The sequence below is a fragment of the Silurus aristotelis genome (assembly GCF_946808225.1).
Source record: "Silurus aristotelis genome assembly, chromosome: 6".
NCBI classification, from domain to species: domain Eukaryota; kingdom Metazoa; phylum Chordata; class Actinopteri; order Siluriformes; family Siluridae; genus Silurus; species Silurus aristotelis.
The window spans coordinates 32,417,439-32,429,461 of record NC_139579.1 but is presented as its reverse complement, the minus strand read 5'-3'; the positions used below and the strand labels follow the sequence as shown (position 1 = coordinate 32,429,461).

Below are 12,023 nucleotides of genomic sequence, written 5' to 3'. Positions count from 1 at the left end.
TCTTACGATGTCCAGCTTGACTCAGGGAACATTAGGATGCGGCGGTTAGGATGCAGCGCTCGGTCATTTGCGTGGATACAAGATTTCGAGGTCCAACTGTTAGCATAGTGTGAGCTAATGCATTAGCACGTGCAAGCCATATGAGTTCTCCTGGTGTGTTCAGCCTATCGGAGCATAAATAGAACTTAAGACTGAGTAATTGATACTTACCTCTATTCTCCTTTGGGACACCTGGGAAAATGTGTTGATTGGTGTATTTGTTTAATTTAAGTTAGTGTGTATGTCTAGGAACCAATTGACATCGCGGTTAATGTTACGTAAGTAAGAACTTGCACTGTGAAATTTTTAGTTACCACAAGGTTTATGTGGATGAAGGCCATTCTGAGCTACGTTTTATTTGGTTTATAAGTAATTAATTGGTAATTTATGTAAGAGGCCGAACAGGATGTGACACATTTTTTTGTGTTAAATAAAAGTAATGGACGCACTGGAACAGCGTTAACCGTTGATTAATATGATAGAATAGAATAAAACTGGTGGGATTTATTTATTAGAGAGCAAGTAAACATTTTGCCCCTTTAAAGTTGAGTTTGACAAATTGAGACGTCTAGATGACTGGGTCAAAGCATCTCCAAAACTGCAGCTCTTGTGGAATGTTGCTGGTCTGCAGCGGTCAGGATTTATCAAAAGTGCTTCAAGAAAGGAACAGTGGTGAACTGGCGACAGGGTCGTGGGGGATAAAGATTATTGATGCACGTGAGGAGCGAAGGCTGGACCGTGTGGTCCGATCCAACAGACGAGCTCCTGTAGCTCAAACTGCTAAAGAAGTTCATGCTGTTAATGTTCATGACTGTGAAATCTATACAGCATAAGTGTAATAGACTCCATATCATTTCATTTTAAGGTTATATTCTATAGCAATATGTTCAGTCAACAAACACAGTCAAATTTCAAAAATTATTAATCAACTTAAAACAGAAAACATTCCATTAACTATTGATTACAAAATAAACTAAATTCTGTACATTTTACCCTATTTAAAGTCTCTTTTGGGCTTGGAAACACATCGTTTTATCATTTTGAGACACAAGAATGTTGCTTTTGTTTCTATACAACAAACTAGGTAAATTGGTGAAAACACTCAAGAATTGGAGAGTAAATAAATAGAAGAAAGTTCTATAGACAGCTGAGTTCAAATAGGACATTTTTGTCTTTAAGAGAACTTGTGTAAGATGAAGAAGAGGAGAGAAGATGTGATCTGACTTCTTCACCCACACAGTCAAACAGGTGGAAGCTTAATAGTTTGTGGTTGTTTCAGAAAGTAAAAGAAATACTGAACCAACATGGCAATCATACCATACCAACATGGACCTTTGAAAAAGTAGATGCTGAACTCGCAAACATCCCCTGCTATCTAGGGACGTACCAGTGCCAATTGGAACCCACTACATGTGTGGAGTTTTGCCATTGGACCTCCTGGAGTGTTTAAAGGCTCTGGCAAGGAGGAGCTGGTGTTGGATCTGTGATGATCACAAATGTTGAGCTATTTTATGAGTTGCTCAGTAGCTCCTAGTTTTATAACCATAAAGACTGTAGAAGACTGTAGAAAGAACATCACTTATAATCTTATACTCCAGTGCTCATGTTAGTTCTCACTCACCAGTGTTCTGTATTGTTTAAAGATTTATAATCACATTCTTGATGTCACCCAAATGAGGATGGGTTCCCCTTTTGAGTCTGGTTCCTCTCAAGGTTTCTTCCTCATTACATCTAAGGGAGTTTTTCCTTGCCACAGTCACCACGGCTGCTCATCAGGGATAAACACACATCACTCACCTTCACTGTTGATTTCTGTAAAGCTGCTTTTGAGACAATGTCTGTTGTGAAAAGCGCATTAGAAATAAACTTGACTTGACACCATGCAGTTGTGTCTGGACTGTGACTCTATGTAAAAGACTTCAATTTATAATAAAATGGACTGTCCAGTCATTGGACTAAATCTTCTTGAACTTATTTGCAAGGTCTGAAAGAAATATTCAACTAGAGAACACCGTTTCCAAGTTTTACTTGAAAGTAAGTATTAAGCAAGTATTTAGTATTTTATCTAAAACTAACTGTCCATATGCCCAGAGAGTGTAAAAGACCAGTGTCAGAAACCAGTGCCCCCACTGGTCCTGGAAATGCAAGCTTCCCTATAATTGCTTCAGACTGGCCCAGGCTTTACTCCTGCTCCTGTGACCCTGGGATCAGCCACATGTCAGGATGAAAAGACTGACACATCAAGGAAAGGAGTTGGCTTGTGTATCTTGGAGAAATTTGCCTCCATTTCCTAGGAGCAGGGGCATGTGGAGGACATAGAGGATGGGTAAAAGCAAGAGAGAGATGGAGAGGAGGGCTCACTTGCCCCTGGATTTGGTCCTCAGTCAGATGGACAGCCTTTTCTAGCAATACCTGATGGTGCCACGTTAGTGCTGGTTGAGGATCTTTGATATTCTACAGACTACAGCAGCTCCTGCCTCATCTCCAGCTTAAGTTGGAGCTGAAGTTTAGCTTTTCAGAGGTGATTTTCTTGATTATTTTCCCCATTGGCATGGACTCCATTATAGCAAAGCTTGTTTTTGTTTTTTTTGCAGAGTGAAAGTTTCATTAGGGAAAGAGGAAACTGGGGGCAAGTTTTCAAATTAAATGAGGTCTTTTTAACCAGTGAAAACATGGCTTAACATTAATCAAAACATATTTCCTATGCACATCTTGGAGGATTAAAAATATCATTTACAAGCTGGCACCTCAGATCTTTAACATCCTTAACACTCACTTCCTCAATTTCCATTGCATTTTTTTTGTCGAGTTTTTAACAGTGGACAATTTTTATGTATCACTAATAAGCAAATGTCAACAGTGGCAAGAAAAAATTCTTCAGAATAACTCAAATGGTATAAAGAAGAAACCTTAAGGAAAAAACAAACTCGGAAGGGAACCCATCCTCATCTGGTGACACCAAATATCCGATCGTTACAGTTTAAATTTCGGAGGTTATCACCTGTTTGTGGTAATTGTAGCCCAAAAGTCATTGTGGCAGACTGTTTATATTAATTACAGTCCACATCCAGCCTCAAGGTTATTGAGTTCACCCTCCTCAGTGGATCTTTAGGCTGGTCATGTGGAACCTCGGATCGAACAGAACTCCATCCAGAAGTAGGTCGTCAGGATCGGTCCGGAAAGTAGAAAAAGACAGGATCACTGGTACCTAAGGAGAATATGAACATTGGATCTAAAGGTTGAGAGTTGAAATCCCTGCCACACCTGGGCCCCTGAACAAGGGCCTTGACCCTATAACTGCTCAGTTGCATGACTGAGAAAAATTTAAGTCTCTCTGGATAAGGGCGTCTGCCAAATGCTGTATATGAATAAACTTACAGCAACTAAAAATGTAATGAAGTAACTCCAGTGGATTATTTTACTCAGCGTCTCTAATTAAGCATTCTCTGCAGGAACAGCAGTGAAGTGAAGTGTGTGTCATGAACCAATACTTACCCATTAAAAGTCAACAATAACTGCGTGAGCACGGGACACCATTTTAATTTAATGACACTGAACACCGAGTTCACCAGAAGAGCAGTTTCAATACATCATCGTTCAGATTAGAGGTTTCGTAAGAAATCAAATTAAGTGTGACGTGTTATAAGAGCACACGAATATCACAGGAAACATTTACCATTGTAGAAATGAAAAAAAATAATAAAGGCCTGTCACGGTCATTAGATGAATGAAACTTGGTTTGCACGTGTTCCTCCACATTAAATGCACCTATAAATGGATAAAAAAAAAAAAATAAAAAAAAAAGTATTACATACTTTAATAAATAAAACGAGTTGTCATTCTTGGCAAATTGCTATGGCAGAAGAGGAATAAAACACTCAAGGCTGTGACGTCCCACAGCGATGCCGTCCATTATATTGAGAGTGGCAGATATAGAAAGAAGGGAGCGATTGCGAGACAGAAATAAAAGAAGGTGAAAACTTTTTACTGAGGAGAAGAGAAACACAAGAAAGTATAGCAGTTAAGAAACAGGGAAGAAGGAATGATACTAAAAGAAAGAGAGAGACAGGAGAAGATGGAAATCCTTGTGGTTGAGTCCCAGCATTTTCTATCCTGATTGGCTGGTTGACAATCACTTTATATCCATGGGTAGTGAGTTTAGCGTCTAAGACTAAATACGAATAATAACTTGTGACTTTACATGTAAAACTGTTTGGTGTACGGTGGTCGTGTCTATAGCAACCATGAACACATACTTAGCAAGTTATGGTATGCAACCGGACCCCACCAAGTCGTTATGATAAAACCCTCCAAAACACAAGTGTTTAATTATTGCAGCTGTATCTAAGAGGACTGAAGTGAAAGGAAGTGGCCATGGGTGCAGTGCATTAAAAGCCAAATCGAATAGCAGCTTGGGCACCATTTCGGCGATGATGATTAGCCGTGATGAAATGTTCCGCAAGACCACGGGTACCGTAAAAGTGAGGACCTCAAAAATATTTGTTTAAAATTATTAACAAATAGATATAATAAAGAAACACCTATTGGTTGTTCACGTATCTTCTGGGGCTTTTTAATAACTGCTTCTTAATCTACACAATCAGCAGGAAGGCCTCACTTCACTTAAACAATGTTTTATAAAATTAAAAGCTATACAAAATCGTTTTAGGGACCATTTACCTAAATTTAGCACGGATTCAAAGCAAGCTCAAGGTTAAACCCCTGAAGCAGACTGCTGGAAATATAAAACCCACTGTGTCCTTTCAAGATAAAGTCGATCAGCCGAGTCTTGTTTGGTGAGAAGTTTGCTTCTGTAGGAAAGAAGTGCACAAACTGCACTACAGACCAGCAGAACTCACGTATTACATCAATAAGATCTTTGAGGTGCTTGTACAGGAACCACTACAACAGGAACTCATACAGAACAAACGAGTGTGGAGGGAGATTTGATCTACATGCTCTATCACTGCCAGGACCATGTTCTTTAATCTCTCTGACTGGGGAATCAAGTTGCTTCCCTAATGGTGACAAGGGATTAGGATTTGACTAACTGGCCAAAGTGTGTGTGAGGCACCAGAACAATGTGTTAAAGTGAGACTGGGCAGGAGAACCAATCCTTGTGACTCTTTTTTACCATCAGCCTTTCAAAACAACACTATTCTGTACCACCTGAAATGTGTGTAACAACAATTGACGGTTTGGGGAGCCACCACTGTAGGTTGCGTCAGAAGACTGGCTTCAACACCGTTATGCCTGTCGATGTCATCATAAGTGCAAACCAGCTGACCAACATGCAACATTTTCTGAGGCACCAGAAGTGGGTTCTGCACTGGCATGAGAGAACAGAACTCTCCAATACCAGCAGGTGGCAGTAATCTGTATTCGGCATCCAAACAGAGCTAGAATATATGTAGCGAGCAGCGTTTTCACCTTCCGCAATCATCATTAACGGATTCATGTAGCATTTAAAGTTGCAAAGACGAGAGGATGAAAAAAAAGAATGAAGAATGAGAAGTGTCTGCGTGTTCCCTCTTTACTCAGTCATTGTTTGCTTTCATCAGTTCCATTTCGTGTGCTCATTCGCTAAGATGATTAGCCAATCGGAGTTCGTAGATGAGCTCCGCCACCAAATGGACATGCGGAATTAGACGAAAACAGCTGACAGTGTCCGATTAGAGCAGACGGTGTGGAACCCAGCAAAAAATAAAGCCAACTGACGCTCACAAACCACCCAACAACCGTCAGCTTGGTGTGTCCTGGGCTTTAGGTTCTTATCCTTCTTTCTTAATCTTACCTTATACACCGACCAGACCTAGCATTATGACCACTGATCAGACCTAGCATTATGACCACTGATCAGACCTAGCATTATGACCACCGATCAGACCTAGGATTATGACCACTGATCAGACCTAGCATTAAGTCCACCGATCAGACCTAGCATTATGACCACCGATCAGACCTAGCATTATGACCACTGATATATTTTCTTGATATTGTGTTGGTCCCCTTTTGCTGCTAAAACAGTCATGACCCCTCGAACATCAACAGTATGAACTTCCTCACGGACCACGGATTTTGGAGCAAGACTGAGAATAACATCTGGAACTGTATTGTTAGTGAGCCTTTTAAACAGCTGCAGTTTACGCTACAGGTCGGCTCGGGTACCAAAACCTGCTGACAAGTGCACTGATTGGAGAGGCTTGTGTTGTTCAATAAATGTTTAATTTAAGCAATTTTCTGTACCACTTTTTATAATTTTACTTAGATTTTATAAGATGGAGGAGTAGAAAAGAAAATCAGCCAAACACAACGGCCAAAAATATCAAATATTTTCTGCCCTGATTTCTAAACATCGGCATTGGCCAGAGAAAAACCCATGTCGGTCGACCTCTAGACTTGGGTGTAGGACTTTCAGAAAATCATTAAAGTTGGTGAAACCACATTAGCATCAGATTAGCATGGCCTGTGTTGGATATCTGGAGGCGTGTAGCTCCACTGAATCAAAAACTTCAGACATCAAACATCTCATTGGCTGATTATTACTTTACACAATGTGACATTGGAGGGAAAAACCCAACATCATTGGTGCTGGGGTTTGACCAAACAAGCTTCTGCCTGATCCACTGAGCCACTGCTTTCCACCGAATGACTGACCAGATCTTTGGTTAAAGCAGACACTGTGGACATTTTGTCGAACTGTCACTTCAAAAACTGTCCGGGTTTTACAGCACCACCAAGAAATGTCCATTCAATACTAACCAAGTGCCAATATATTTTCACACCGCGATAATCACTGCAACTTTTATTACGCCATACGATATCACCGTATCGTACTTCCCTACCATCGTCTGCAGGAAACGATAGATCATACATCCTGAATATCATAACACACGTCTTGTTCAATACTTAGTTTCGGTTCTCTTCGTGAGCTAGTTTAGGGAGGCATGGGTATCCAGTAGCTGCCACACTGAAAAGAAATTCTACACAAAATACATAAAACTTTCACGTTTAACTTCTCAGAAACAGGAAAAATAGAAAAGAAAGAAAAAAAAATGAGTTATAAATTATTTAGCGTATACTTCTTATCTGCTCCTTTTTCAGTTCCTACATCCTGGCATCTTGAGTGGAGGATCAAACAGGCAATAGAACCACAACCAGTCCCGTCCTGATCCCTCAGTCTTTTTCCTGCTGCCCCCTGGAGTTTTTAGAGTGTTTTTTTTTTTTTTTTTTTTTTTGACAAAACACAATTCTGGACAATTATATTCCTAAACAGGAACGTTAAAGTGAAACCTGGTGGTGGGTGCATCAGGAATTTATGCATTGCAGTAACAGTCACAATGTAAAACTGGCACGCTCATTACACTGCTTTTGTAAAGACGTTCTGAGCCTTCGTTTATAAATTTAAATGAGGGAGAAAAAACACACTTCCTGTTTCATCTGGATGGTCAGGGCCGCTTCATCCCAGACACCATGTTTTAAAAACATATATGGAGCGAGTCTCATTGAGTCAAGTACACTGAATGTGTAAAACTACTACAGTAACGCTGAACAAATAAACTCCGGTCTCGTCCAGAGATTTACTGCTTGTGCTGTCCTCGGGCAAAGTGGCAGGCGAAGTCGTACCTGTTCCTGCACCTGTGACCACAAATGTTACACTGGAAGGGGTTTTCATATCCGTGGCAACCCATGTGTATGGTGTAGAGGACATTATCTGGGAAATAGATGTGGCAGTGGGGGCAGTGCTGGAGCAGTTGTGGCTCGTGGCCAGGGTTCGGTGTCCCCGGCTGGCTATTTGTGCCGCTGTTACTGGGCGTGCTTGTCCGGTCGCTGCACTGCCCCCCGTGGGCCGCGTCCCGATTGTCTGGCGTGGACGTGAGAGTCACGATGGGACAGGAGACGCTGCCGGAAATAGCGGCCGAGGGTTGTATGAGGAAAGAGGGTTTTTCTTCGGGGAGAGAGTCGGCGCTCGGAGAAGCCGGAGTCTCCGACGGGAGACTAGAAAGCTGCCCGGCCAATGCGGAGAGCTGATTGAGCGGGTTGTGTTCCAAATCGTTCGTTTTCTCCAGGTCTTTGGCAGCCAAGCTGACGTAGGGAGCGGGCAGGTCGCTCCTCTCGTCGTTTGCGCCGCCATTGTCATCCGTGTCGTTTTTCCTGTGCAGGCCCAAGTCAACTAGGATGCGGCGGCCGTACCCGAAAGCCCCGCCCCGTTTGGACAGCGCTGAGATCGTTCGGCGGTGGGAAGGAGGGGTCGACCGGGTGCCTTTGGTCGGGAGGATTTTGTGGCGTCTGCGGCGGTGATGCGACAGGTTGCTGCGGTCGCTGCAGCGGAACGCGCACAGCTCGCATTTATACGGTTTCTCGCCCGTGTGAGAGCGCATGTGAGCCTCCAGGTGGCGCTCATACGCCGAGGCGAAGGGACAAAGATGACAACGATGAGGCTTTTCACCTGAGAAAGAAAGAGAAATAGATTTTCTTTCACAGGGTTCCTACACATTTTAATGTCAAAATTCCATATTTTTCCAGACTCAAATATGCAGACTTGAATCAGCGAATCAGTCAATTTTTGAAAAATCAGTGATCTCAAATAAAATTCCACACTTTTTCATAATGTGTAGGATCCCTGCTTTTAGCGGTTCATCAGCAAACAATTTTCGGTCGAAGATTATATTGCGAAGTCACAAAACAATAGGACCAATAGTGAGGGGGCGTGTCCTATATTTGCATATTGGTTTGGCCGGTTACCTGTATGGATGCGGATGTGCTCTATGAGCCGCGCCGTTCCTCTGGTGGCATAGTTACAGTAACGGCACTTCAGCTTCCCGTCGTACGTCCTCTCGAAACCGTCCACCAGCATGTTGGACCCATCCTCCAGAGAAATGTCCACTGGGGGGTGGTCCAGTCCATTATGTCCCAGTTCTGACCAAGGACACAAAAATCAAGGTACAGTTTAAAAAAAAAACAAAAAAAAACACACAAACTTTGTCGTAATCCCTTCAGGAAATCGTTACTATAGCGACGGAAATATACACGCGTGTCTGGTGTACTAAGTGTGTTCGGTGCACATGTGCGTGGACCAGACCTGCTGGGACGTCCTCGGTGTCCTTCACACCACTGACGGAGCCTGAGATCATGTTGACATGTTGGGTTTGTTGACTCAGATACTCCTGAAAGTCCTTCACGAAATCCAGCGTCTCCGGCTTCTCCTCGCCCATTGGGAAGATCAGGACCGGTTCCTGCTGTCTCACACACACACACACACACACACACACACACACACACACACTAATCAAGAAAGGAAAGGGGGAAAGTAAGAAGGCAAACGTGTGAAACTGTCACAGGTTTATGGCTGTAAACAATATTGACACAATGTTACCTAAAACTAATTGATGCCTAAAATCCAATTATTTTGTTCTTTTTTTCAGTAAATGTTACACACACACACACACACTCTCTCTCTCTAATTTGCTCGTCCGGATATTTTTGAGGCGTCATGTGGTTGTTGCTATGAAGCAGCGGTTCGGTTTACATAATCTCTACATTAATTCGGCACAAACCCCGCCCCCTTGACGATACGACTGGCCGAACTGTTCCATCTCCTGCACAACGATTGGCTAATGGACACGTCACTCTAACACACAGTAGATCTATGCAATCTTTAGCTGGTTAGTTGATTAGCGGTGGTGTGTGTGTTAGTAATTAATAAATCCTACCCGTTCAGACAGCCGAGTCTCGGAGAAACAGGAGAGAAACTAACCACCCAGTCCACGACGGATAAATACAATCAGACACCCAAGTAAATATCTAAATATCCCCCCATCTCTGATGATGCTAATCCTAGCCGAACGACTAGCTAATAAAGCGCACTTTTATATGATTGACAGCGCTGTAAAGCCGCTCATGGAGCTCTATAGAAGGTAATAAAGGTGGCATGAAGAGCGCACATGCTGCGGCGGTGTGGGGGAGAAACCGCAGAGCCCCGCGGAGACACACCGAGAGATCGAGCTGTTCCAAAACAAAAGGGAAAACTCTGCCCCAGGAAGTGCAGAGCGCCGGTGCATCGTCAAATGTCTTCCGGCTAATTCTGTTCATGCTAACTTTTGGTTCCTAGTTTACAGGTTACGTTTAAAACAGGCTTAAGGGCCACTGTGATTATCTGTCTGTCTGTCTGTCTATCTATCTGTCTGTCTGTCTGTCTGTGTGTGTGTTCTGCAAGTTGTGTAACCAGTGTGTAAGATTTGTTAAGTGTGTAAGTTTTGAAAACATTGTTTAAATTGTGTGAACAGTGTGTAAGTTGTGTGAACACTAAGTTGTGTGTAAGTTAAGTACAGTGTTGTGTTAACCGTTTGTAAGTTGTGTAAACAGTATGTATGTTGTGTAAACATTGTGTAAATTGTGTAAACAGTGTGTAAGGTGTGTACGTTGTGTAAACAGTGTGTGAGTTGTGTAAACAGTGTGTAAGTTGTGTAGGTTGTGTAAACAGTGTGTATGTTGTGTAAACAGTGTGTAAGTTGTGTAAACAGTGTGTACGTTGTGTAAACAGTGTGTATGTTGTGTAAACAGTGTGTATGTTGTGTAAACAGTGTGTAAGTTGTGTGGGTTGTGTAAACAGTGTGTAAGTTGTGTAAACAGTGTGTATGTTGTGTAAACAGTGTGTAAGTTGTGTACGTTGTGTAAACAGTGTGTACGTTGTGTAAACAGTGTGTAAGTTGTGTACATTGTGTAAACAGTGTGTAAGTTGTGTATGTTGTGTAAACAGTGTGTATGTTGTGTAAACAGTGTGTAAGTTGTGTGGGTTGTGTAAACAGTGTGTAAGTTGTGTAAACAGTGTGTAAGTTGTGTACGTTGTGTAAACAGTGTGTAAGTTGTGTAAACAGTGTGTAAGTTGTGTACGTTGTGTAAACAGTGTGTAAGTTGTGTAAACAGTGTGTAAGTTGTGTACATTGTGTAAACAGTGTGTAAGTTGTGTATGTTGTGTAAACAGTGTGTATGTTGTGTAAACAGTGTGTAAATTGTGTAAACAGTGTGTAAGGTGTGTACGTTGTGTAAACAGTGTGTGAGTTGTGTAAACAGTGTGTAAGTTGTGTAGGTTGTGTAAACAGTGTGTATGTTGTGTAAACAGTGTGTAAGTTGTGTAAACAGTGTGTAAGTTGTGTAAACAGTGTTTAAGTTGTGTACGTTGTGTAAACAGTGTGTAAGTTGTGTGGGTTGTGTAAACAGTGTGTAAGTTGTGTAAACAGTGTGTAAGTTGTGTACGTTGTGTAAACAGTGTGTAAGTTGTGTAAACAGTGTGTAAGTTGTGTACGTTGTGTAAACAGTGTGTAAGTTGTGTAAACAGTGTGTAAGTTGTGTACATTGTGTAAACAGTGTGTATGTTGTGTAAACAGTGTGTAAATTGTGTAAACAGTGTGTAAGGTGTGTACGTTGTGTAAACAGTGTGTGAGTTGTGTAAACAGTGTGTAAGTTGTGTAGGTTGTGTAAACAGTGTGTATGTTGTGTAAACAGTGTGTAAGTTGTGTAAACAGTGTTTAAGTTGTGTACGTTGTGTAAACAGTGTGTAAGTTGTGTGGGTTGTGTAAACAGTGTGTAAGTTGTGTAAACAGTGTGTAAGTTGTGTACGTTGTGTAAACAGTGTGTAAGTTGTGTAAACAGTGTGTAAGTTGTGTACGTTGTGTAAACAGTGTGTAAGTTGTGTAAACAGTGTGTAAGTTGTGTACGTTGTGTAAACAGTGTGTAAGTTGTGTACGTTGTGTAAACAGTGTGTAAGTTGTGTAAACAGTGTGTAAGTTGTGTACATTGTGTAAACAGTGTGTAAGTTGTGTAAACAGTGTGTAAGTTGTGTACATTGTGTAAACAGTGTGTATGTTGTGTAAACAGTGTGTAAGTTGTGTAAACAGTGTGTAAGTTGTGTAAGTTGTGTAAACAGTGTGTAAGTTGTGTAAACAGTGTGTAAGTTGTGTACATTGTGTAAACAGTGTGTAAGT

General features: G+C 41.7%; 1 protein-coding gene across 3 annotated transcripts; it reads right to left on the bottom strand.

Moving 5' to 3' along the window:
* Positions 1-6,275: 6,275 nt before the first annotated feature.
* On the bottom strand, positions 6,276-10,098 carry ikzf5 (IKAROS family zinc finger 5). 3 transcript variants are annotated; one of them, XM_083544023.1, is made up of 4 exons: positions 9,753-10,098; positions 9,122-9,278; positions 8,785-8,958; positions 6,276-8,488 (listed from the first exon to the last, which is right to left on the bottom strand). In XM_083544023.1, exons 2-4 carry the CDS (start codon positions 9,252-9,254, stop codon positions 7,620-7,622), a joined length of 1,176 nt encoding a protein of 391 aa, XP_083400149.1. In that variant the 5' UTR covers positions 9,255-9,278; positions 9,753-10,098; the 3' UTR covers positions 6,276-7,619. The 3 variants fall into 3 exon arrangements, with proteins under 3 accessions (XP_083400149.1, XP_083400150.1, XP_083400151.1); XM_083544024.1 differs by having other exon boundaries at positions 7,255-8,488; positions 9,122-9,324; positions 9,491-10,098; XM_083544025.1 differs by having other exon boundaries at positions 7,255-8,488; positions 9,122-9,324; positions 9,475-10,077.
* Positions 10,099-12,023: the final 1,925 nt, after the last annotated feature.